Genomic DNA, 26,801 nt, shown 5'->3' with positions numbered 1-26,801 from the left:
CTCAACAAGGATCAATCAATCTCCCAAAAAGATTATATATTGCACGGAAGACAAACTCTGTGACACTAGGATTCCATTATTAGTTGCTTTCAATCACTATTCACTATATCCACACGTTCAACTGCAAACTATAGTACATTACATTTCACTAGTAGTTGTAGTTGTACAATAAGAAAATTCACCTCCATAAAATAATTAAAATAGAAATACGATATTGTTACTATTTTTGATACAAAAAAGGACATTGTTTTCAGAGCTCACGAGTTTGAATTTATGTCTCTTTACCTTTGTTTCTTTACCTAAAATAATAAATTTTTATTTAATTTAAATAATAATGGACCCTCTTTGTTTCGCAATTTAAGTATAGGCGTGAATGTGTAGGTCCATTTTTCCATTCTTGTGTCACTGACCCCTCCTTTGACTTGTGGTTGGCATTGGCTACTATTACAAGACACAACACAGTTTCCATCCCATCATCACACGCACGTTGCCTCAATAATTGTGTATGACAAGATGTTTAAAATCCATGTCAATTTTGCGATGCAGTCGGATGTAGATAACTAGGGTTAAGAGAGATAAATTTTCACTATCTTGATCAATCGACCTAACAACCAACTGCATTGTAAAGTTGACGATAGATAATCTCAAGTTGCAAGATGTTCTAATTTATTCCAACGCAAATTGAAACCGTAAAAGATTCTAAGCACGATCGGATGATTCGTTGCATCAACATTGAATTGCTCCAATTCTTAAACTCGTTAAACAGGTTTTCAAAGTTGAACCGTAATGAAATTTTGATCTAACAGCTTTGAACTATTGATTGCGTGAATGCATGAAATCATCTGTTCAGAACCGTTGAATCAATATTAACGTTAAAAGTAGAACCGTGAAAGTTTAATCTAATAACTTTGAACTATTAATTACGTGAATGCATAGAATTTTTGATCACGTATAATCTAAACTTTATTAAAAAAAAGAACCGGAGATAATTGAATTGAAAACTCATTTTAAAATTACCATTATTAATCATTAATTCCAAGATATGCAAATGCTTTTGCCATTATAATATTATTAGAAGGGATATTGAGTTAATCCTAGTTGTTGATAATTCAAGTAGTCAATGCCATTTAACCTAATACAACACAACAATTGCTCTGGCAACTCCTCAGCTTTGTTCCCCTGAACATGAACAACATATTATAAATCATAATCAGTATAAGCATAAGATAAAAAAAAAATGCATTTTATTTTTTATTATAAGAAAAAACTACTTGCCTGAATTGTAAGTCCAATATCAAGAGTGCATATTTTTAATCTGTCCAAGAATGCTTCAAACCCTTTCCTTGAGATGTAACTGAATCTATGCATATCTATATCAATTTCAAAGTAGTTTTCTCCCTACAATTTAAAACAAAAACAAAAACATTTATTAGAAAGAAAGGTCACAAAGTAAAGTACCACATGTGGATGGATATTCATTGTCTTTTTATAATGAAATGACACCACTTTATATTGTGGGCCAATGATAAAGGTACCACAAATAAATCCATAAAAATGTAGACAAAGAGTTGTACAAAATTATCAATAAGTGGAAGTTTACTATTCACTTCTTTAATTTAATTTAATATAGTTTAATTTAATACATTTTTCTCTTTCGTAGTTTTTTTTTTCTTAACCCTCCAATTTCAGGAGAAGTGTTTTAGTTATCTGAAGTTTGATTAGAATTTAGAAGGTAAATAAAATATGGTCATAAATCGTTTCAATCAGAGTTCAAACGGGGTACTCTTGATTGATTTGACATTCACTAAAAAAACATAAGACCACTTAAATTCAACTAGTTGATTTTAGTCTTTTCTCAGTTTGATATCCATTTGAGAATTAACTTTTAGATTGATTCTTAACATTAACGAAATATAATGGCAGCATTAAACTAACCGCAGAATTACATGAATGTAGACATGACCATTAATGTAAAATGCATATGCATGTGTTGAACATTACATTCATATTTCATTGATGCAACAAAATATATTTTCAAGATCAATTAAGAAAGCAGAAAACATTGAATGCAGTTATTATCACATTCATCAAAAGGCTAGGCTGGAAAATTCATTGATCGAAAACATTACAAATTTACAATGAGTGGATTGAGACATACCGAGTAAAACTCGTGTTGGGGACGGGAAAGAACAGGTTTCTCATTGTAAGCCTGCATAAGTTTCCTTTCAGCTGCACTCAAATGAAGATCTTCTATATTGACGACACGGCCGAGTATTTTCAACCGTTCTCGGAACGGTACAATTGTGTCGACAGGAAAACCCTTTACCTTTTCAACTTCATCATCCATCAACTTCTGTAGAAAGACATGGACACATTTAATTTTACAAATTCTGTTATATGAACAACAATGTAAGAAATAATGTTAAAGAACTTATCATAGCGGCCGAGAAAAAACAGAACGATAGCATTTTTAACAAGATGTATTGGTAATATATAATATGAAGCACTGAATTGAAACATGAAGAATCCAACTTACTCTCATGTTTTCTTGAAAATGAAGAGGAAGTTCCTTGGCATAGCTTTCCGAAAGTTTAAAATACAAAACAAAGCTCGTTCCTTCGCCATCAGTTTCGCCTTGAAAAAGTGTTGTTGGATAGAGAGGAATCTGAAATTCACAAAACATAGAGTATGAGAGCATGCAGCTATGAAGCAATGACACAAATACTGAACATGACACATTTAAGCAAAATTAGGAGTACCTGAACATTTACAACAAGAATAGTTGGAAACTTGCCGGATGAACTAACAGAAGGAAGTTCGACAAACCGAGCTATATGATCTACTTTTCGCGGAGATAAGAAAACATCAACTCCAAATGGATAATATGCAGAATAGTTAGGAGCAAAGTCCTTCTTCCTATCCCTATCATAAGGAACAGCATCTAAATCAACATTATTATTTCTATAACTAATATGTATGCAAAACATATGATTTTGATCATGTGTTTAAACTATTTATGCAGTTTTAAACAAATTACAGACATAATTTAAGTCTTACTTAAAATAATTTACGCTTCGGACTTTGAAAGATCCTGGATCAATATGTGACCAACAATCAAGCATTTTCTTGTCAATTGGACAAAAGGGTACTTGAGAACCTGCAATTGGTCTTTGTAGAAGTGTCTTTGAAGAAACTGAAAAGTGAAAACCATAAAAAGTAATAATATTTTAGTGATGAAATTGATTATATATGAAAAATATACATTGTTTTTCTTCAATCTAAATTTGAACTCCAATAAGTTAGTATAAAAGAATGTTGAGTCAAGAATTCGAGCTTACATCGAGTAGCGTTCAGGTGCCCTTCCTTCCATTTAAAGGAAATTTTTGAAGGAGCTTTCTTCCTTGCATTAGGAGGACTTGAACATGAAGATCTTCTCTTTTCAATAGAAGGAATTGTAGATGCAAGACATGGCAAACAATTATCCAAAACTCCTTCGTCCTTATTTGAATTTGCATCGACCGAGGATATGTCGTCAAGAAACACAGGCTCATTATTTACTTCAATTATATTTCCATCGCATTTACTTCGAGAATCAACGACATCTACACCAAAATGTTGAACGTCTGAACTTCTTGCAGCCTCGGAGATATTCGGTTTATGCAGCTGATCAGTCGAAATTCTATGGTTGGTAGCATCTCTTGCAGATGGAAAGCTTGAAATAGATCCACCTTCAAGTCCATTCAGAGATACAACATCTACACATATCAAATGTATTTCATGATTTAGTTTATTGTTCCATCAAATCAAGGAAAGAGTAAAGTCTGGTTCCTAAGAGAAAAGGACTCTGGTAATACAAGTTCATCAGAAAGTATGTAAAGTCCGACTAAAAAATGTTTCAGTCAGGGTTCGAATTCAGATACTCTTGATCGATGGTTGCAAGAATAGTGTAATAAAAGATAAAAATATAAAAAAATCATACCATCAGGAACACTTTGGTAATCATCATCACAATCAGAATCAAATACAGCAACTGAATCAAACCATGCCTCTTCAATACTTAATGCTGCCACAAATTCAAAATAGTGATATATATCAAAACATAAGAATTCAGTTCACATTGCAAAAAAATTAATAACTTCAACCTGTTTCAGATGGTAAAATTCATGCTATTTGGTACCAATTTTCCACCATATGTCAATTCTTAGTCCTAAAGTTTTGTTGCTTACTCTGCTGAAAACACAGACACAACATTGAAAATGCTAAATGACAAAAGAAAGAGAAAAAGAAAGAAAAAAAAGTAATTTGCACCAACCATTGGCATTTTTTTTCCATTCTCCTAAGTAATTTCTCAGCTTCCATTTTACTTTACTTCAAATTCATTACAAGCTAACAAACCAACTTTACCTACAATATTTCCCTCAAAAGTCTAAAAACTTCAACCACCCTAAAAACATTAAAACAATTGAAAAAAATTACTAAAATTAAATTAAAAGGACCACTAATAAGAATATCCATTTCCAACAACACAAACAAAAATTCCAATTTCTACCAAAACCAAACATCTCCAAATTCATTTCTATGAAATGCAACTCAAAAAAGAAAACCAAAAAGCAAAATGGAAATTAAAATTAAACATGAACCTTGAAAAGTGGGATTTGCAAAGGAATGTTGAGGCAAACTTGAGAAATCAACCTTGTTGTTGTTGTTATTATTATTATTATCCAATGATGAAAACTTAGAAGAAACTCTTCTCCTCAATCCAATTCTTCTTCTTTTCCTTGATTTCTTCTTTGAGGAGTTAAACCTTCCACCAACACAACCTTGTTGAGTTGAAACACATGCTCCCATAATTTTCACCTTTGTTGTTTCAGATCTTTTTCACTATCACCACCATAAACAATATACATCCCAGAAAGTTCTGTCACATAAACACAATGATAAGAAACAAACAACACAAGCTGAAAGTGAATAATATACAATAGAATAGAAAAATAAATAAATAAATAAATAAAAATGAGAGGTTGTGAAAGTTGAAAGCCACCGTTTATTTGTTGAAGTTACACAAAACACTCCAACTTTCTTGCCCCCATCATCGTAATCAACTGAATAAATAACCTACCAGAAAATCAAGAAAATGAAAATAATAAAATAAAAATGAAAATAGGCCCCCAAAAATAAAATAAAAAGTCAAAAATTTGTTATTTAATTTGATTTTAGGGGAAAAAAATGCACCAATAAATCAAGTGCAAATAAAAAGTCAAAATTCTAATCTTTATTTGGATTTTGAGGGAGAAAATACCATTGAATGAATAAAATAACCTACCAGAAATCTAAGTACACATAAAATTTGAAAAATAATTGACACCCAAAAACAATTAAAAAGAAAGTTGAAAATTTGATATTTATTTATTAGATTTTGAAGGAAAAGAAAAAAGAAGGGACACAGAAAACATAGTTAAAACAGCAACGGCAGTTGTCGTAGTTGGCAGCAATATAAATGGGTCCCAGAAATAAGTGCCACGTGTAGAAAAACAATTCGGCAAACGTGTGAAATAAAAATGGTGGCAGTGCCAGAGATTGTGGACCAAGTTCAGTTCTATAACTATTCTATCTTTTTGGTTTTGTAGTGGGATCTACGTAATTATATTCACTCATGGTACTTTTATAAAAATTACGGTGGTAATATTTTTTTTCAAATATTTTAATTATTGATTTTGTTAGAAGAAAAAATTAAATTTTTAATTGCTTTAACATGTAATTCTCTCGAATTATTTTATATTTCTCAATATGGATTAACATTCAATACTTAATACTTCTAGATACTTTAATTATATATATATATATATATATAAATATATATTTTTTGATGTTTCGATGCATTTTAGATATTCTTCAAATATATTTCGAGTACATATGCAAGAAGTTAAAAATGTATCAAAACAATGAAATTACCTTTCTTGTCTCTAATGACTTTTTTTGTCATTTTTGTAAGACTCATTTCACTTTTGAACTATATTAGTTATTTCTTTACAAATATACTTTTAATTATGTTATATTTTTTATACAATATATAATAAATAATTATGATAAAACCATAAATCAATTATCTCTTTTTTAGGTAAACTAGTCAAATAGCTCAAATACCAATAAATTCTATATTACAATCAACTTTATTAATTTATTTGATTTAGTCAATGAAGTTTTATATATAAAGACGGAGATAGTAATTAATAATGAGGGTAATGACATTAAATTTAATTACTATATACAAATATATTTTGATTTTTAAATTAGACACTTTCACAAATAATATTCATATTTTATTTATTTAAAATAAATAAATAAAAGTTTAATTTACATGCACAAACATTGTAAAAAAAATTATATTATCAACATATCATAACCATTTATGTATGTTATTTTAAATATGATTACCATAAAAATCAAATATTTTGAACATCGGATTATTATCATTCACAATTAATATGTTTTTTTTACCTTGACAGTATATATAAATTAAATCAAATAAATATATGTTGTTGATGTCAATATTCTATATTTTTCTAAAAAGAATGGTGGATGCCCAACACCTCTTAGACATCTTGAGTGATAAAAGAAATATATAGTGATATGATGAATTTGATACGGTGGTAATGTGATAGAAATAAAGATTACGATGTGTTGAATAAATGTATAGAAATTATAGTCATACATATAACATTGTTGATATTTATTACAACATTAACTTTTTATTTATTCTTACTCGCTATGAGCATATCATTTATATATAGTCATGTTTTCTCAATATTTTATACAGTGATATGATGAATTTGATACGGTGGTAATGTAATAGAAATAAAGATTACGATGTGTTGAATAAATGTATAGAAATTATAGTCATACATATAACATTGTTGATATTTATTACAACGTTAACTTTTTATTTACTATTACTAGCTATGAGCATATCATTTATATATAGTCATGTTTTCTCAATATTTTATAATATAGACAACTATCATAGTTACTTATAGCGTAACTAATGCTTAGGGTAAATAAGTCAAATATCTTATATCATTGTCTATAGGGACCTTTTGAGAAAGCAAATCCAATTCTCTTTTATATTTAACTGTAAAATCTTCGGGTTGTTTCATAAAAATTATTTCTTATGTAACGAAATATTCTTCAACTTCTAAATTTTTGAATAATATTTTCCAACTATGTTTAGAATATTATTAAAAGTTAATCCATACAAATTTAATTTTTTTTAACTTTGTATGAATTAAATATGAATTTTTTAAATGTCATATGTCAAGATAAAATTCCTAAAAATATGGACCTAAAAATCGAATTTTTAGCTAATTTTTTGTTGAAGAAATTTTTATAGTGTTGTAAACATGTATACAAAAAAATAATTCAAAAATATATGTTGATGTCCCAACAAGGACTAAAAATGTAGAATAATAATTTGTAGGAACTAAAAAATGTATTTTTTTACATGGACTTAATATGAAAATTTAAAATATTATAGGGACTAAAAACTTATTTAACTATTTAATTAATAACATATAAATGATTAATGTATCTTGATAGTTCTACATCATAAAATCATATGAACGTCGTTTAAAATATGTTAAATCACAATTTTTTCAGTTAAAATATCTAAGGGATAGACTAAAACTTTTGGATATTAAAATAGAGGGATAAAAGCTGCAATTAAGTCAAATTTTTGCTAAAATTAAAGTGTCAATATGTGTTGGTTAGAGCTGTCAAAAAAGTCTCCAACTCCAAGGTCCCCTTAATTTTTTTTATTAATCCTCTAATATTAGGCCCCCTATCAAAATAATTTTTTTAAAGCTCCAGCCTATTATTTCATGGAGCTTAAGGGAGAAGCTAATTTTTTTAAAGCTCCCGCCTATTATTTCATAGAGCTTAAGGGAGGGGCTCAGGAGGCTTATAGATTTTCAATATTTTGTTAAGAGATATCTCGAATAAGAGATAAAATTTGATTAATTAGTAGTTTGGTATAAGAGATAACGAAAAAAAATATTAATAAAAAAGAAATATATGTATTTATAAAATGACATAAATGTCATTAAGCAAAAATTAAATATTATAATAATAATATGTACTTTTTTTAATAAAATATGTATTTTATTACAATATAAAATAAATTCCTTAACAATCAAATAAAACGTTTCAATTAAATAAACTACAAATATTATATTTTATAATATTTATATTTTCTATTTTTTTTTCATTGAAATGTAATATTTATTTTTAATCATATCTAATTTTTGTTTTAAGACATTGTCATTCAATAAGAAATATTTCATTTTCTCATTTTCTCTTGTACTAAACTATTAAATAATCAAATTATTTCCTTTTTTTTCTGTTGACTTTCTTTTTTTTCATTTATCATTTTTTATCAACTAAACAAATTATAAAATTTTAATTAAATTGTTATAGTTTAATTTTCTCATAAATAAAAAAAAAATTATTTTTCTTAAAAATTAAATTGAGTTTAACGATTTTTTTCAAAAATTAAATTAAGTTATTACTTAAATAAACATAAGTATATCGATGTTACTCTCTTATATTTTTGATATTAACAATATGAACATTTGAATTGTATTGATGTGGTGTGAAGTGTATCTATCTAATAGCATTGACCCAATGCGATTTTGTTAATCATCTAAAATGAAAGATACACTACATTGATGTAAGTTTTGGAGTTTATATGACGTGGTTTCACGCACTTATGTAAAAAGTTATAAGTATCTTTATCTATGTGTCCGTATAAGATGTGTAGTGTAGTCAATCCAGATGTGAGTTTGAATGAATGAAATGAACAAAACCTCTGTGCACCATGACATTGACATTGCTACATTCATATGATATCTATATGTACTATTTTTTCTCCATTAATTATTAACAATGTGGGTCCAATTAAAGCTGTGATTTTAATGATAGGTGTGGATGTGTGAATCAGATTCATAGATCTGTTTCAGGTTATTGATTTTTCTTTTTTTAGTTGAGTTTATTTCTTAAACTTTGTTAATGAGACAAAATTCAAATTTCACTTATCATCATTGCTTTTCCTTATTGGACCTTTATAAATTTTTTGTTCACAATATTAATTGGGAATTGGGTAGATGTCTCAAACTCTTCTCATACCAAAAATATATTGTACTTTCATTTAATTAGAGAAGAATAGAGATATATTTAATTAAAAAAAAGATAACTTTTTAATAGTTTTTTAATTAATTTAAGAGAAGATATTTTTTTTTAAATGGTTTTCATGTAATTTTGATTCATTTGTCTATTTCACAAAATCCTCAAAATAAAGAAATGCATGCAAAATAAATTTCACGAGGAATTTTAATTTTCTCTTCTTTATCTATCTTTAATAAAATAAACTATAAATAAAAAAATAAATTATATATATATATATATACTATGGGGTTTAAATTTTTTAACTATATAGATAATCTTTTTAATCTATTTATATTTATATTTTGAGACAAAGGAAATGTAGGGAGTAAGCCTTTGTTTCTTACACTATTAAAAAAATATTTTGACGTTTGATAAAATTTAGCGGTTGTTTTTCTTTTAGAACTTTAAATAGAGTAGAAGTTATTTTATATTTGTTTAACTAAATAAAAAATAATTTTTACTAAAAATATCTATAAAAAATGATTTTCATGTAAAATTACTCAAAACAACTTATATTTTAAGCTTTAAAAGTATTTTTTCTTTTGATTTAAACTTTTTAAAGTTTCAAACAACAAATTGATTAAAATAAAAAAGAACTCTTCAAAGTTATTATTTTTGAAAAAGGTAATTTTCATAATAAATTTTGATACTCTTCAAATAATTTATAAAATGTAGTAGTGTTCAATGTATTAATGAAAAGTCAGTTACTTCTAATTTTTATTTCAATATTTTAAAAAAAATTTATTAATATAGAAGTAAAAATACCCATGTATCTTTATAATTAAAGGTAGAAGACTTGTCCTAATTACTAATGTAACATCTTAAAATTATAACAAGTCTAATCTAATATTTTAATAAAGCAAATTTAACTAAATCCAAAATATATCTATGAATAAATAATTTAATTGCTTAGGGAATCGAAATTATTAGCTGTTCTAGATACTAAGAGTCAAGAAGATAGTGAGCAGCTGGTACAACTACTGCAAGAGAAAAAAATAATTAAAGTGGTTGTGTTGTGTACACCAAGAGATAAATTAGCAAACTTTTGTTTTTACAAAAACATGGTCAACGGTTGTCTTTACACCTATAGTACATGTTTAGGGCATTTAGATTAAATTGAGGATTATTGAATCTCCTAAAAATGTTCTTATGTTCACCTAATCAATATGGGAGGTTTAAATTAATCTCTAGTGAACATGAATCAAATTGATAATTCCAGTTTCCCATTAAAATGGAATTGTATAAGATGTAGAAAATTAAGACAGAAAATTAAGACAGAAAATTATGTATGTCCTTTTATTAACTTTTTTTTTTGTAGGAGCTATGTCACCTTAGTTTTATTTTTGTTTTGCTTTTTAATAAAATTTTAACTTTCAAAAATGTAGAAAATCATTGTAACTTAGATAATTTTGTTTCACAAGTAGGGAGGGATAAGAGATCTAAAAACTTTATTAATAAATATTACAAAAAAATTAATCATAAAAGTTATAAATATTAAATTTGTTGGTAATTGATATTGCCTTCACAATTGCATCCTTTATGAAATAGAATTAGTTAAAGTTTTTATTACTACACTTATTTTTTGTTGTAGAAACAAATGTACATTAACCATAAGAATCAGATTGGTTCAAGTACAATATCTACTATTGATATTTTAATGATAAGAAAATAATTATTCATTAACTAATTACTTTAAGTGCGCAAATTAGTTTACGAAATAGCAAAAATCTATGTCATTGACTATCTGACATATGTAATAGAGAAACTATTGTGATTTAGTGATAATCAATTATGTGCACATTATTGATATGATCACTAATTAAAGAGCAAGTTGATTAAGTTTACTAATGAAAGAGCAAGTCATAACTTAGAAAAATATTATGATAATCAAAACAATAAAACTCTGATCTAAGATATGCGTTCACATTAATATGTGAAGTCATTATCTGAATATGAATATGAATCACATATTAGATGATAGAACAAATGGCTTTGGTCAAAGCCTCTCATCACCAAACATTTGAAGATATGAAAAGAAGAATAATAATTGATGAGTGTCCAAAAGAGAAATCAACATTGGTCAAACATCTAAAGAAAAGTCAACAACGAATATCAAACATTCCTCCAACTCAATGGGTTAGCAAACTCAAGAAAACTAAAGATTCCTCTATTGTAACAGTCAACCAAGCAACGTTTCCTTAATAACAATATTCCTTTAGTACAACTTGAAGACTATCCAAGAAGAGTCAACAAGAAATCAACAAAACAAAGATTTCTCTGATGAATTAGTGTCACTTCCTCTAAGCCAAGACAATGTGACATTACAATATAGAAACTGAAGATCTTATAGAAAGTACATAGTAGCTTGGTAACCTACACAATAAAAAGATGTAAAGTCAAACAACTACATGTACAAATGCAACATTCTACACATCTCAAACGACTCTTTTTCTCAATGGATATATTTTTATGTAAAAAATAAAAAGAACTTCCTTCAAACTGAAGTAATCGACGCTAATATCCAAAGTTGACAAAGATTATCATGAAGATACAATCCAATAGTGGTGATGGCATCCATAGTAGCAAAGAAAATCATATCTAAGATAGTTTATATTGTCTAGATGTTTGTGATGCATACATTAAACGAAAAATATTTAAGATTATGTTCATCAACTGAATATCATATGAAAAGTCTGAAAGATCAAAACAGAAAGAAAAAAAAAATATCATGTTCATATTTGAAAGAATATATTAGAAAAGCCTTAAACATGAAATTTAAATTATAATATCTTGTCTTAGAAAAGTCATTAAAAATCTCTTAAATCAATCTAGTTCGGTCACAAATAGTTCAAAATGAACAGTGATACTTTAATTGATATGAGATTTAAATTGTAATATGTTCTCAACGATAGTTAGAATCCTAAGACAAACTTTGTGTCAAGTTAGACACAAACTTGTAATTTGGCTCAACAGTGATAGCCTCATTTGTTTAAAGGAAAGTATGAAGAGATAGATAAACATTTGATTCTCAACGAGCAGTTGCAGTATTATTGAGAAAACTAGACGGTTTCTAATGGAACGCCGGGAGAAGTAGAGTAAATACTCCCTCCGTCCCCAAACTTATCCTTTTAGCATTGGACACACATATTAAGAAATAATAAATTTTTATTGGTTTAGTCTTTTTTACCTTTCATTCATTAAGTAAAAACAAATTTTATTTAATACATGCTTTTGATTTTTTAAAGGGTACAAAAGGTAAAACATCATTAATTACATATTGATTTTCTAAAAGAACCAAATTTTTGGAATAAAAATAAAATGCTTAAATGATCAAAGATCATGGATGAAGGGGGTAATACTTATGGAACATGGAGAGGTATTGTACAAACTCCACTCAAAAGAGGCATGTGGAGCCATAATTCTTGAGGAATCTAGAGACTGTATTTTTAGTTGCATGTTGAGGCATTGTAATACAAGGTGTCTAGAAAGGCTTGCTAATACTCAATACATGGAGTTGCTAGAAAATATTATTTAGCTTGGAGAAGGTTACAGAATAATCAAAACCTAAAGAGATTGAGTTAATAATACTTTAGTTGATTAAGTCTTTGGCTATACTAGGACAAAATCTCTCTATAAAGGAATGGCTTGATGTAGCAATAGTTGTTGCAAACTAATATAAATATAACTATGTTTTTCGTTTCATTTATCTCCTTACTTTTGTCTTTGAATTCTTTATGTCTTTTCTTTTCTTCTCTCTTGTGTTAAGGGTTCGTGTCTAAGTAAAGATAAACTTTTGATAAATAACTTATTTTAAAACAAAAAATATTTTAAAAATAGTCAACACAATTCAAACTTTTATTTCTTGTATTTTTCAATACATTCATTAATTAGGGATGTGTTTAAAGAAATAATTAATGCATTTGACAATTAAAAGAGGATTTTATAAAATTGGACAATGAAATTTTTCGAGATGCTCTTATTTTTAGGGGAGCGATAGTACTTCTTTATATGTAAAAACTCATTTGATCAATAGTGGATAGACAAGAAGTAATAAGAGTAATTTTCACATTAAATTTGTCAACTATATATTTGTTATCTTTCCAAAATTGTCCTTCAAATACTAAGATAGAGAGAAAAGTGATAGATCTTTAATTATTTCTATTTAATTACTTATATTTTTATGAAAAATAATTAATACATCATTTAATTTTAAAAAAAATTATCTTAGCTAGAAGAGATGATAAATTTTATCATAATTAACTCACACAATTATAAGGTCTTGAGTTTGAACTTGGAACAAAACTTTTAACCTAACGATATCAACATTGTCAATTGAACTATAACTTAAGACAATTTAAAGATAATTTTATACAAAGAAACACAATTTATAAAAGTTTTACGTATAAGGACGAGTATCATATCAGGTCTCCTTCCACAATAAGTGTTCCATTTTTATAAATAAAAAAATATTATTTTAAAATAAATAATATTTTTCAATTTTAATATATATTTTTTCAATTGTATTTTTTAATTAATACTAATTATATTATTTTAAAGTGTAATATTTTTTTATATATTTATGATAATATATTAATACAATAAATATAATTTAATAAAAATTATTATTATTTTACTTTTATTTATATATTTTTCTTAATATATTTTAAGATAGAGAAGACTCTGCATTAAGCTAAACCTTAATTACATTGATGTAATTCCAGTTTCCCCATATAATGTTCCGAAGTGGGAGACAAAGAATTAATGCTAAGCAAAAACTTGGCGGATATGATAACCTCAAACACAACCATGCTTTATGAGGTCATTTAATGGCAACGGTACAACTTGATTTGCAGATCCAAGTAAAATTTATTACCAGGAAAATGTTAATAACAAGTGTCTTTAAAAATGATATTAATAAAATTTGAGGTGTTTATTCAATATATTGAAATTATCAAAAGTAATATTTTAATTAACAAACACTATTTAGCTTATGGCAATCCAAAAAAATGCATAATTTTATCCAACCTTTAGAAGAACGAGAATGAAGTTATTTAGAATTTAATTGAAAAATAATTAAAATTTAACTAATAATTATTTCAAAACAAATTTATGTATTTTTTATCTAGATGAAATGGTAAATAAACTTGTATATTATTTTAAAATTTTAGTTCTAATTTAAGATATAGTATTTAACTCAACAATATTTATATTTGTCAATTAAATTAAAGCATATATATTTTGTGATTTTATTTTTACTAAATTTATGAATGGTTAATTATTTTTCAACAAAATTTGATAATTATGGTTAACTCGAGTTATTTTTGAACAAGTTTATGCATGGAGTATTATCATTATGGCATGGATCGAGATGCTTAAGAATGGGTTTATTAAAAAGAAGTTCTAGGAATAGAAAGAAGAAAAAAAAGTTCTAGAGCTCAATTCACTGTGCTAACAAATTTGCCCTCCATCTAAGAAACTAATCCCAACATTTGCCTATTAAAAAATGTTGGTAGATATTTAAGGATAATGGATCTTTTAATCAGAGGTTTACCATCCAAGACATATGTTGGTCATATTGAAAGAATGAATATTATGGATAAGTTATTGTTAATATTACTGTGTGATCTAATTATATATAAATCTACATGCTAAAAAAATTATATAAACATGTATAATTTTAAAATTTATATTTAATGACACTTGTGAATTCAATTAAAGTTATTTATTTTATTTTTTATTATATGATGATTTTAAAGTTTTATATTGTATCACACTAGTGAATTCAATTAAAATTATATTTTTATTTATTTTCTTGTTATCCACATTATATATATACATTATTGTAGATGTGTGATCAATGGTGGAGCTTCAAAAATATTAATGAGAATACCAAAATAAGATAAACAATTTATAAATATATATATATATATATATATATAATTAGATATGAAGTGTAACAAAAATGAAATTAGTTTAGTGACTAACATCATTGTTTTTTAAGGAAAAAAATGCATTTCAAATTTCTTGATTTTGTATTTTGGAACTTTAATTTATATATTGCTTAAGAAATATAAATGACTTTCAAAAATATCACTTTCAAATGTCGAACTCGCAACATGATTCACTTTCAAAATATTATTTAATTGTTGCGACAAAAAATAAATTCTATTTTTAGTAACACATTTTATTTTATTGAACAAATTTTTATATAGAACAACAAGATTGCAATAACTTTTTTTATTACTTTTGAAAAATTAAATAAGCTCAACTATTTTCCTTAAAGAGTATATTATATTTCTTTTTTATATATAAGATTAAATAAAATATATATTAAATATTGATGACTTAGAACGAATCGCGATCCATTCTTGTCCACAAGAAAATCCGTCATTATGTGTGATGATCGGAAGTGTCTTTTAAAATACATGAAAAATACAAATTATAATATCCCTTAAAGTTCTAAATTGATTTGTGATACATGAAATGATCATCTTGATGAATAACTTATTACTACCATAATATAACTAATTTAGTTTAATTAAAGACGATGACTCAATAATTTAACGTATATATGACTTATATAAAAATAGACACAGATAATTTTAGAAAAAGAAGATGTTAAATTATATTTTTTTTACTTTACATTTATAATAAATAGAATATATCCACAATTAACAATATGATTTAATAGAATTTCTATTATTTATTTATTATTATTAATTTTTTTAAAAATGCATAAAATAATCAATGTGACCGATATTTTGAGATGAAGATAATATTTTTTGTTGAAAAATATTTGATGAACATAAAGAAAAAAATAAAAAATAATAATAGAATATGTTAATAATATAATTAAAAAGAAAAAGTTATTAAAAAAGTATATGAGATTAAAAGAATAAGGTCAAATATTTCCCGTGTTTAAAGGGTGACTTATTCAGTTTCCGAGAGTTTCTATGACCACCATTCATTTATGGTCGATGACCATCTGGCCACTGCTTTATTTTATCAGACTCTCTGACCAAATTAAATTCGAGATCCAACGTCCCATTCCATTCGTTGTTAGTATCTCCTCACCATTACCAATGTATCGAGTGATGAAGTACATGGTGGTGAATAATAGCCTATATAGTCAATGATGGATCATGATTGAAAACAGTATGCTACTATATCTCGTGTTTCTAAATATAGGATCGGGTTTTAGTGAAGTCCATAAGTGTCTGCAGTCATATAGTCACAGATCCCTCATCGTCTGATAGAGATCACACAGTCCAAAACTCAAAATCAGTCATTTTTATTTTTTTTCTAAACTCCAAACTATATTTTTTTATGGATCGTTTCATTTTGATTAGACAGTCACTTATGGCCAACTACACGGCTGCAACTATTCCATAATTGCATAAAATTAAAATTTCTAAACCCTAATTTTTTTTATAGCATTAAATTTATTATACTGATATTCTATTTGAATTATATTAGATATATAAATTTTTTTAATATAATTTTATTTGATATTCTATCAGAATTATATTAGATATATAGAATTTTTAAATATGATTTTATTTAGATTATTTTAGATGAAGTATTATTTTACCAGTTTATTCTTTAAGATTTTAGTTTGCGTGTCACATGAAATATTTATTATTGTTTGGAGAAAAACGTGTAAAATAATTAGAGCTTTATTGATAAAGAAATTAATCATACTAACAATTTAAGAAAATCAAAAATAAAAATTTTGTATTGATAAAACAAAATTTAAAATTCTAAAAAGTTGACTATATCATTTTCAAACTGTAATACTATAAGTTAATTGTCTAGAATATAACTTGAGCATTAACATAATTCGACAAAAGAGATGATTAATACAATCCCGACACAAAGTCATGAAAATGTATTCATACACATACTAATCATTCAAAGAAAAACATAGAAATATGGAGTACATAACACATCCATGGTTCAAAATAATTCCCCATAAAATTATAAGCAGACTATAATGTAAACTGATACGCGTCATTTCTTCAACATGTGATATAAGCCTTTTTACCTATAACACATTTGAATAAAATTGGATGAGATTATATCTTAGTGGGTCCCAATAAATGAAATTAAATCAATTAGCATCCTAATTTGGGACTATACTTATTTCTTGAGTTTCTCTTCAATGTAAAGTTTTGACTCTTTCTAAATATTCAAGTCATTAGACGTGAGTATTACTAATGCGCTCTTCTTGTTAGTAACTTTATTTTGGTAAGATTGGACATAATTACGTCTGTAAGTGGTGCCCCACTTACCCTCGCTTACCCCTCGCTTCCGTCGTATATAGACGAAGAATTCATCTAGCTAGGATGAATCTTATACTTCTCACTTTAATCAAATATATAGGAATTATATATAACAATCCATACACATATACACACAAATATAACATCATCTATTAATACATATATTAAAGACTACCATACACTCAACCTTGAAAATTATTATGATAACATAAGCTATTAGGTCAATTATATCATACAAATCACACAATGTAAAATAAAATTTTAGAAAAATGTTTAAGGTGAATTTTTCCAAAAACAGAGTTTAACTTTAGAGTCATTTGACAGAAACTTACAAATATCAGAATTGAGTGAATGAGTACTCTTTGGAAAGCTTATGATGTCTACTTTATAGATAAAATTTTATTTTATTTTTTTATTTAGTCCCAATTCTTGCAGTTTATTAAAATAAGACACAATGACAGAAAACAACACAGAAACAATAACTCTGGTCCAGCTTGTAATCCATTTTTCAAAATCAATAATCAATCATCACGAATTTTGTACTCAATTTGAAGATAATTGAGTCTAGTTTCCAGAAAACTAAAAATCATTCAAAACGGATGTCTATAGAAAAAGTTATGACCAAAACATCACACATATGTCTTACGAAATTCAAGTTAATAACATTCCTTCTATCACACTAATTTTCCTAACAATTCTTTGCAACAATAATGCTACAAATCATGAGTAAATCAGTAATGAACACACACAAAACAGCAACAAAAATTCCAATTTACTCAATTCTACACTAATCTATTTCAAAATCCCTAAATCCAACCAAAAATAAAATAAAAATCATTTTTCTTCGTTTCAAACTCTTAAACCCCAAATCCCTAACCTATGGAACACATTGTTTCATACGTGCATGAATGAGAGATAGGAAAATGGAAACCCACCTCTTATTTCCAAAGGAAGGGAGAAAATGATTGTACCCTAAACCCTTTCTACATAGACTTCCAACAACATGCACTTTTCCTTTATCTTTTCTTGGGTTGTCAGTGTTTCTGGGTGTTTTCTCTTTTCTTCTTCTTTTCTCCTTCTCTTCTTCTTTCTCTCACTCTTTTTCTTTTTCGTTTATTTTAAATTGTTTTACTTATTTTACTTTACTATTTTCCCCATTATCATTATTATTATTATTATTATTATTATTATTATTATTATTATTATTATTATTATTAATACTAACATGTAAAACATAAAAATTACTACAAATTATTTATACTAAATAGGGATGTTACACAAACTCTAATATTCTATATTTATTTTTTATTTTTTTACTACTATATTTATTTTCTGAATCAATGCCTTAAAGCATTCATTAGTATTTTCCAATAAATTTAATGTAGGTGTTGTGTTTGTATCTGTGCTTAATACACCCATTGAATTTTTCTTTTCACTCTTGCTTAGATTCTACTAGTGCTTTGGTTTAATATATTTCCGCATGAGTTATTTTGGCTTCTAGCAACGAAGAACATTGCAAAAAATGAGTTTAAAAACCACCCTAAAAGACTCGAATCTTATATACTCACAACAAAGTAAATATCTCATCCCTTGAATATCTACAAATAATAGTTTGAATGTGTTCTGCAGTATGTCCATTCATGGCAGCAATTGAATAGAAACTATAAACAAAATGAACATCAATACAATAGAAAAATTAACATGTATTGGGGAGCTGGAGCGTATATTAAATGTCTAGAGCGCCTACATATATTTCAGTCTCATGGCATGCAAACATCGTTAATAAAGATGTGTATATGGATTTAGGAGGTAACTGTTTAGAATTGGACTCGGACCCAAAACAATTGAACTCGAGCGTGGAATAAGCCTAACAAAGAAGGGTTATAGAAGATTACCTAAAGTAAAAACAATAGGGTTAGATTGAACAAGATTCACGCTACATATTGAACTAGTGTACTACAAACCCATTCAATATAATGTTTGATCAATTAACCTAAGGCCCATAACACTTTGTCATTTGAACATTATCAGATTCGACCATAGATGTGTGCATGTGATTCTAACATTGCTCAATTCCAGGGCATCTGTACGGATAATAGAACTTCTAAGCACATCAACTTATTTCTCAATTGATCCACACAAAATCATTGAAAATGAGTCACAAAAACACTATACAAACAATTATTTTGTCAATACGTCGGATCACGCATCACAATAGCCACACCAAATAACATTTTTTTCATTCATATATAAAAATGGTGGTAGAATAGAAACGAAAACCACTAATAGAATGTTGATGCTTTGCAAACGAAACAGAAAAGGAGGAACCTGGTCCAATCAAGGGTCCCTTCATTAACACACTCAGACATCAATGATCATTCGATCAAATGTTTCAAATTATACAATAAAAATAAAGATCGGATGGTCCAAATCTAAGCTCAATGTTTCAAATTATACAATAAAAATAAAAATTAGCATTCTTCAAGACCCGTCCGATCAAAACCAGACAATCATTGATTGTCTGATTGTGCGACTACAGCAATTCACTGACTGCAATGAATCCAATTTCGACAATCAATCAACAATGGTTGCTGGCTTACGGGAAAAAGGAGGGAAGACATCAATAATGACGTGACTTATTTGGTTGTGGTTGGTCAGTGATTTGGACGGTGGCAACATGACAATAGACACAACAGTGGGTAATGTATGCACAAGTTTGGGAGGTGGGTGTGATCCTAATACCAACGAAGACTATGGTGCATAAGAAGATAGACGCAGTGGTTCTATGGTGAAGAAGTGTTTTGGTGAGGTGAGGAAGAACGATTCTGATGCATTGAGTTTTGGTGTCTAAGGTATTGCCTTTATGGTGCGAGATGTAGTTAGGTCGACGGTAGGTTAAAGTTTTCGTGACTGCAAGAGTGCGGTAGGAATTGGATTCATAGCGAAGAGGTGTTGGCTATGGTTCTAGGTTGTTTGAGGATGCTTCTGGCGATTGAAGATTAGTTAATGGGGGTTATGAGTTATGGGTTATTAGGTGGTTGTTTCTCATGGCTATGGAAATGAGAAAAGGACGATCATGGTTGTTTGTAGTAGTGGAGTTTGGGTTTTACAGGAACTTAGTGTAAGAGAGGTGTTACGGTCAAGCGAACTATTGAAGTCATTATGTATGTAGATAGATTAACATTCTGTAAATAACAATTTTTTAAAACTCAACCATAACAGCAAAGCAAGTTCCCAAGCACATATGTGGGCTATTACTATTTTCTATTGCTACATCTACAATTCAAATCCATCACCTAACCGATGTCTGTGGAGACTTTTTAAAGTTCCCAAACTAGGACATATGTATGTACATTTTGCTCCCTACAGCTAAATATCCAAAGTAATCAAAGTAGGATGTTCAAGTAACAATGTTGATCAGTGTAAATTACCTACTTATATAACCAATCATCAAAACTTGTTTCATAACAATATAATGCACTAAAGTATACAGTACGACATCTGGGCAAATGGATGAATAATAGTTTGAAGTATACAAAATTAAAATAATTTATGAGCACATCTACCAATTTCCATCAATTTACACAGCCAGTGGCAGCATAAATAAAGCAAAACAATGCATACCTTTCTGTAAGTCATCAGAGATGTGATTGGATGTAAGCTGCCAAAGAAGAATTGAAGCAAGCCAAAAGAATAAAAGGCATATAGCCAGTGAATCATTCTATCAACACATTTGGTCTCAAAAGTTCCATCGTCAGCCCCCAAAAATTTTTAGTATTCAACTAAACAAATGCATATAATACAACACCTGCCTTGAAAATAGAGACTGACTTTTTGTCTAAAGTAGTTCGCTGACGAAAATAAGCTGGAAATATGTTAAAAGTTCTTTTCAAAAATCAAATGTCCCCAGCCATATTTAAATAGAATGGTGAGTGCCTGTGAAGCTATGACTGTACATAGTTTACCTGTTCATAGATTTCAAACCTTTCATATCTTAAATTTATCTCAAGCAAAAGTTCTTATCCCCATGATCGTCTAATCATTTTTTTACAGTAAAATACTCCATTCAATTGATAGAGAAACCAAGAGTACAATCAAATTGATCAGCATGTGTAGGGACATTTCCCAAACACAACTTAAAACTAGCACAACTACATAAACAATCAAAGTCGTGGGCCGAAACTATTAGGGCAATTCCAATCCAATATTTATCTTTTCCTTTCCTCAATCACAAGATACAGATAATAGTTACAATAGTAACTACCAATCCAAACTTCCTCACTAAAGGGAGGACCTTTTGCACTAGTAAGCTAACCTCAACCTTTATTGTTACCTAATAGCTTCTCCTAGATTTCTTCTTAAATCTGCATTGACTAAAGATTTTCAGCATATGAATGCTGTTCATTTTTTTCTGTCTTAGAACCACTCTAGGAAACCAAACTCACTTTGCAAAAATAAGCAAACAAATGTATTTTCCTTTTTTGTTGAAAACTTTTGAGGAACATATACAACTAAACTAAGAATTTCCATTCACAAAGATCAATTGCCGAAAATTGTAAATTTTGTGCTTCTTTGGTTATTTGTGGACTAGGTGTACCAATCAATTGCTAACAATGAAATCTAAGACAAAAGAATAAGAAAACATCTCCAGGAAAAATGTGCTGTCCCAATTTTGACTGCCATGGTTCAAAGTTATTGTTTCTCTTTCTCATATAGCTAATAATCATAAACAATATCAGTTGTTGTCGGTATAATCGGGTCAAATTACTATGATTTAAGTATTTAAAAACAGAATTCAAAGACTCTACAAACCTCTGCCTTGTAATAAAACAATCAAGTAGGTTCTTGAGACTTCTCTTCAATGTTTTGAACAATGTCTTCCTTCCTAGGAAAGAGTCATTACTATTTCAATATGAATGAAATGATTGAATTATTTATCTATAAGACTAGAAATGAAGGGCAACCGAATATATATTTTCATCGCTCATTACCAGGTACCATTTATATCCATAAGAATAAAGGAGTTGTTGGAAATTTATACTTATATCTTTATTAAAGTGAGCCGCACATTAAACATTTAACTGTTTAGAGTCATTATTTAATTAGCCGAAACTGAAGTGGTCCATCTGCAATAAGGTTATTAGGCTACGACGTTATAAAGATGCTGCCCATGTGTATTCTCTCCCTCATTGAAACACTATGGATTTCTCATCAGGTAGACTTCGTTCATATCTCATCATGAATTAGTATGAGTTATAGGTACAAAATATTGGTTTATAAGGATTATGTTTTTTATGGAATACGTTAATTCTCCTATCCAATTTTCAGTTTTAAAGTCTCTGTTTTTTGGTTTCAAGTTTTGCAATTTGGCTAAAAACATGTTGATAGAGGATAAAATGAAACCAAAAATGAACAGGAATGACCTTAAGCACCAACCAAGAAAAGACATGTCTGAATAAGCCTATAAATTCAAACATACATTTCAGAGTTAAATTAGTTTTACCTAATATTTGCTATCTTCATATCTGCTGCACTTGCTTCTTTATGTTGCAAAATTGACAAGAACAACCTTTTGTCCTGGAATAGAATAACCTTTGTACTGAAATATACGAATACAAACTAAAATATGCTCCTTCATATTGAGAACAAACAAGAAGGAATGGTGGCAAAGAATTGTACAGAAAAACTAAAATATTAATTACACGACTATGCAGGCATCCCCAATTTACAAAGCAGATGAAACATTTCATTCAAACACAAGCACTAGTGTATCTCTAAAACAATGTGCCGAGTGAACAAAATTGTGGAACAATGTGCTTCCAGGGCAGAAAAGTATTCCAAGAAACAAATAACCAATTAACTAAGACCAATGTAAAGCATTTAAATCACTGTGATCAAAGGAAGTTTCAAGTTATTCCAAAAATACCCACGTTACAGTATTAAGTTCATTCAAGACCAATATATTCACTTACATGGAAAATGACAACAAAAGGAAGGTATAAAAGGAACTTAGCAATTAATACACTTGAAAGTGGGTTTGTGTTTCTGATAATTAGGAAAAACAATACACTCAATTATTTCTTATAAAAAGGACTGGAGGGAGTATTCCTTATTGTCCTTATACATCTTTGAAATTAATAATACATAGATCAAGTTCAAAAAAGAGAAGGACAAAAAAAGCCCAACAATCAAAAGTTAAAAATTAAATATTGAAAATCAAATACTTCAAATCGTGAATAAGATGAAGATAAATTTCATATACCTCTTCATTCATATTAGTAATAGTGCCCTGAAACCTCTGTAAGATGAGTCTTAAGCTTCCAACTTCATAATGTAAAGCCTATGGATTGTTTTAAAAAAGTCAGAAAATAATGAGATTTCTAATCAGAATTAAAAAACATAATGAACAAGTTGAATATTGTACCTCTTTGTTTGAAATTAGATTATGTATCTCTGTATCCTTTGCAAATAAAGTTTTCTGAAGGTGGCACTAGTTAAGAAACAAATTAAAAAATAATTTACGAAAGTGCAAATTAATTTTTTGGTATTTGATACAGATAACTATCCCATGCTGTTTTTGTCAACGAAAAAATATCTATTCCATGTTGTTATGGATATATCTTCTATTTGAACTTGGTTATTATTGCTAAGTTTTGCTTCATCAAGCTTTGCTTCAAGATCTGAGATGACTCTATCTTTTCTTCTTGACTCGGCCTCTTTATTTTCCAGATTACTTCTTAGGTCATTGATATGTTCTAGAAAAAAATGGAAGGTTTGTCAGTTTATAAAGCTAAGATGGATGTATCACTAACATATTCTTAAGCGTAGGATAGAATAGAGAGTTTTCTAAATTACCAACAAATTCTTTTTCGAACGCAGAGACCTGATCCATTTTGTTTTTAAAGCTGATCACTGAATAAAGGAAGGGTAAAAATAACTGAAAATGCAATGAAACTTCTGTGGTTGGTAAGAATATCTACAAATGTGCATGTTTCGAATCAGTGTCAGTTGAAAAACAACCTACCAACTTCTTCTTTATCTTTGACCATGTTCTGGACTTTATCCAAAATTTGCTTGATATAAAACACCTCCTTCTCTATAGAATCAAATAATAGCAGATGAGAATTTATCTTCTCTGAGAGGACACCAAGCATCCTATCCTTGGTTTCAATTGAACGTTTCATATGAGAAGTAGATTCCTGCATAACCCATTTTTTTAACTCAAATACACAATCAATGGCAGTCCATAATCAGGAGTTAAAAAAAAGGTTTACTATAAAGTATGATTCCTCATTGTTTTAGCGATATCCACAACATCATCAAAAATCCTAATCCCAAATTTTGGGGTTTAAACCTACCAACTCTGCTTTTGCTCCCTACGCGCCCACCAAGACAGAAAGTTTCGTTATGCTCAAACATGTGGATTAGATGAAAATAATAGCTAATTGGAATGTAAACAACTTTCTTTTAATAAAATGGCATACTCTGATTTCTTTACATAGCTATCTAAAAAAGATAGCAAAAAATTCCCTCATGTATTTCAGCTAGGCTCAAATTCAGGCACACTTTGTTTGTAAGCCAAATTGAACCACATAAGGTAATTAAATATCTTAAAATGAGAGGGGTTAAAAGAACCCACTCTTCCTCTCATACTTTATTAGTTTGACATTATCCCTTTCCATTTGCTTACTACAATATAGTACAATAGGAAGCCTATAACACAATCTTTGTAAAAAAAGAGACCCGTGTTTCCGTAAGTATAACAGGTGTATTATAATATAAAAAATTGTGAATAGTTATGATAAGAAATTGGCAACTTGTGTAACAAGTAATGTAAATTTCAATTTAGCCCAAAGAATATCAAATGTAAAATCACTATCTATTGTGGAACTAATAATAAAGGGAACACCCTAGAAGTCGCGTTATACAATTATGCAATAACATAAGAATTAACAGCAACAATTAAAAAAGCCAATCACACACAATAACCTCATAAGCAGTCACAAAGTTTTCCCTTGACTGAAGTAAGCTATTCAGTGTTCCCTTCAACTCTTTCTGTTTATTTTCAAGCAACACATTATCATTCTGTAAGTAATTCACCTGCATTATTACAAACAAAAATCAATTATTCCTTTTTTTCTTTCAAAAAACACTTCAACATCGCATAAATAATAAATTCCCCAAACCTTTATCTCCAATTTCTGTCTCTCTTCTTTAATAGAAACCAATTCGCACTGCAATTCATGTATCTTTCTGCTACACTCTTCCTCGTTCCGCGTGTGCTTCTATTCTCAAAAATCACAAAACCGAATCAAATGAAAAAAGCGATACAAGACAAAAATTGAAAACCTAATTGAACAATAACCGGTGGAAATAGTGAGAGAGAATCGAAAACCTGGATTAGATGACGGTGTTGTTCGGTGGAGGAGCGTTCCCTGTCCTGAAAGAGTTAAAGTTAATCGAAGAAGAAACGGAGAAAATGGAAATGGAAATTGGCGTGGGAGAGGAAAATCGTTACCCTGAGATCTCGAACTTCAGTTATGAGAGATTGTAGTTGGAGCTTGAACTTCGAAAACTTGTGTAATTCCATTCTGTTTTTTCTTTTTTTAATTTGAATTTCAAATGCAGCAGCGTTTTATAGTCTAGGAAAATGCTTCCAAACGACGACGTTTTATGGCACATGTTACGGGTTGAGTACAAGGAGAACAAGGAGGGTTTTTTGTTGATGGGTAGAAATAAATAAATGAGCTTGACTTGGAGGTTTACCAGCTTAGTTGTTGTCAATTTTAGAAATTGAAGGATTTGTCTGATTTTGAAAATCAAACTAAAAATTAAAATTATATCATCATTTTAACAAAAACATCTCTATCTATTTTATTCATTCTTATTATTCTTTTATGTTTTAAAATATTTTTTCTAAAAAAAATTCATTGATATAATTCATTTTTTTTTTATGATGTTCAAATTGTAAAAATTAAAATAATATAAACTAGTTTATTATTCTTTCTCTATAGATGAAAATTTAAACATAATAATTCTTAAATATCGTTATGAATGAAAAATTGTTATTAGAGTTACTGCAATTATATAAACCTTTAGAAAGATAATTTTTTTCATACGTATCGAAGTAATTTATCCATATTTGTTTCTCGATTTTAGTTTCCCTTCTTCCTTAATTTGCTTTCTTTTTTTACTATTACCTCAAATGAATAATGGATCCTAATCTTAGTAAATTGGCCTCCATGTGTGTTAAGGACATGTTTCTGCCGCAACCAAAGTGCTGAAACGAGGGTGTGACATCCT

The 26,801-nt window shown here is 28.2% G+C and overlaps 2 protein-coding genes across 14 annotated transcripts; both read right to left on the bottom strand.

The window, feature by feature from the left end:
* Window positions 1-989: 989 nt before the first annotated feature.
* LOC101514526 (uncharacterized) lies at window positions 990-5,455 on the bottom strand. Of its 3 annotated transcripts, none has more exons than XM_004489897.4 (11): window positions 5,324-5,455; window positions 5,042-5,115; window positions 4,641-4,918; window positions 3,980-4,063; window positions 3,339-3,755; window positions 3,058-3,193; window positions 2,760-2,922; window positions 2,537-2,665; window positions 2,159-2,353; window positions 1,276-1,398; window positions 990-1,179 (listed from the first exon to the last, which is right to left on the bottom strand). In XM_004489897.4, the coding sequence occupies exons 3-11, from the start codon at window positions 4,846-4,848 to the stop codon at window positions 1,072-1,074; spliced, it is 1,563 nt and encodes a 520-aa protein (XP_004489954.1). In that variant the 5' UTR covers window positions 4,849-4,918; window positions 5,042-5,115; window positions 5,324-5,455; the 3' UTR covers window positions 990-1,071. The 3 variants fall into 3 exon arrangements, with proteins under 3 accessions (XP_004489954.1, XP_027187995.1, XP_073221669.1); XM_027332194.2 differs by lacking the exon at window positions 5,324-5,455 and adding an exon at window positions 5,233-5,251; XM_073365568.1 differs by lacking the exon at window positions 5,324-5,455 and having other exon boundaries at window positions 5,042-5,199.
* Window positions 5,456-17,058: 11,603 nt separating this feature from the next.
* On the bottom strand, window positions 17,059-26,230 carry LOC101513982 (uncharacterized). Of its 11 annotated transcripts, none has more exons than XR_012161879.1 (12): window positions 26,017-26,230; window positions 25,894-25,938; window positions 25,685-25,783; window positions 25,488-25,598; window positions 24,523-24,697; window positions 24,354-24,410; window positions 24,117-24,253; window positions 23,923-23,982; window positions 23,761-23,838; window positions 23,002-23,097; window positions 22,311-22,383; window positions 17,059-17,260 (listed from the first exon to the last, which is right to left on the bottom strand). XR_012161879.1 is itself a non-coding variant. In XM_027331680.2 (12 exons), the coding sequence occupies exons 1-11, from the start codon at window positions 26,086-26,088 to the stop codon at window positions 22,332-22,334; spliced, it is 960 nt and encodes a 319-aa protein (XP_027187481.1). In that variant the 5' UTR covers window positions 26,089-26,229; the 3' UTR covers window positions 17,063-17,260; window positions 22,311-22,331. The 11 variants fall into 11 exon arrangements, 8 of the variants coding, with proteins under 8 accessions (XP_073221079.1, XP_027187481.1, XP_073221077.1 ...); XM_027331680.2 differs by having other exon boundaries at window positions 17,063-17,260; window positions 23,002-23,075; window positions 26,017-26,229; XR_012161878.1 differs by lacking the exon at window positions 17,059-17,260 and adding an exon at window positions 19,714-22,214.
* Window positions 26,231-26,801: the final 571 nt, after the last annotated feature.

The sequence above is a fragment of the Cicer arietinum genome, chromosome 2 (assembly GCF_000331145.2).
Source record: "Cicer arietinum cultivar CDC Frontier isolate Library 1 chromosome 2, Cicar.CDCFrontier_v2.0, whole genome shotgun sequence".
In the NCBI taxonomy this organism is placed as follows: domain Eukaryota; kingdom Viridiplantae; phylum Streptophyta; class Magnoliopsida; order Fabales; family Fabaceae; genus Cicer; species Cicer arietinum.
Note: the sequence above shows the minus strand (reverse complement) of the source record. Positions and strands in the feature narration are given on the sequence as shown.

Bases quoted from the DNA above. Each gene is read 5' to 3' on its own strand.
- LOC101513982 (XM_027331680.2), bottom strand. From the start codon at position 26,088: ATGGAATTACACAAGTTTTCGAAGTTCAAGCTCCAACTACAATCTCTC. The intron at 25,939-26,016 runs GTAACGATTTTC...TAACTCTTTCAG, and splicing joins CTGAAGTTCGAGATCTCAGG to GACAGGGAACGCTCCTCCAC. The intron at 24,411-24,522 runs GTAGGTTGTTTT...TCCTTTATTCAG, and splicing joins CAAAGATAAAGAAGAAGTTG to TGATCAGCTTTAAAAACAAA.
- LOC101514526 (XM_004489897.4), bottom strand. From the start codon at position 4,848: ATGGGAGCATGTGTTTCAACTCAACAAGGTTGTGTTGGTGGAAGGTTT. The intron at 2,666-2,759 runs GTACTCCTAATT...TGTGAATTTCAG, and splicing joins TTCTTGTTGTAAATGTTCAG to ATTCCTCTCTATCCAACAAC. The intron at 2,354-2,536 runs GTAAGTTGGATT...GTCTTTCTACAG, and splicing joins ATTTTCAAGAAAACATGAGA to AAGTTGATGGATGATGAAGT.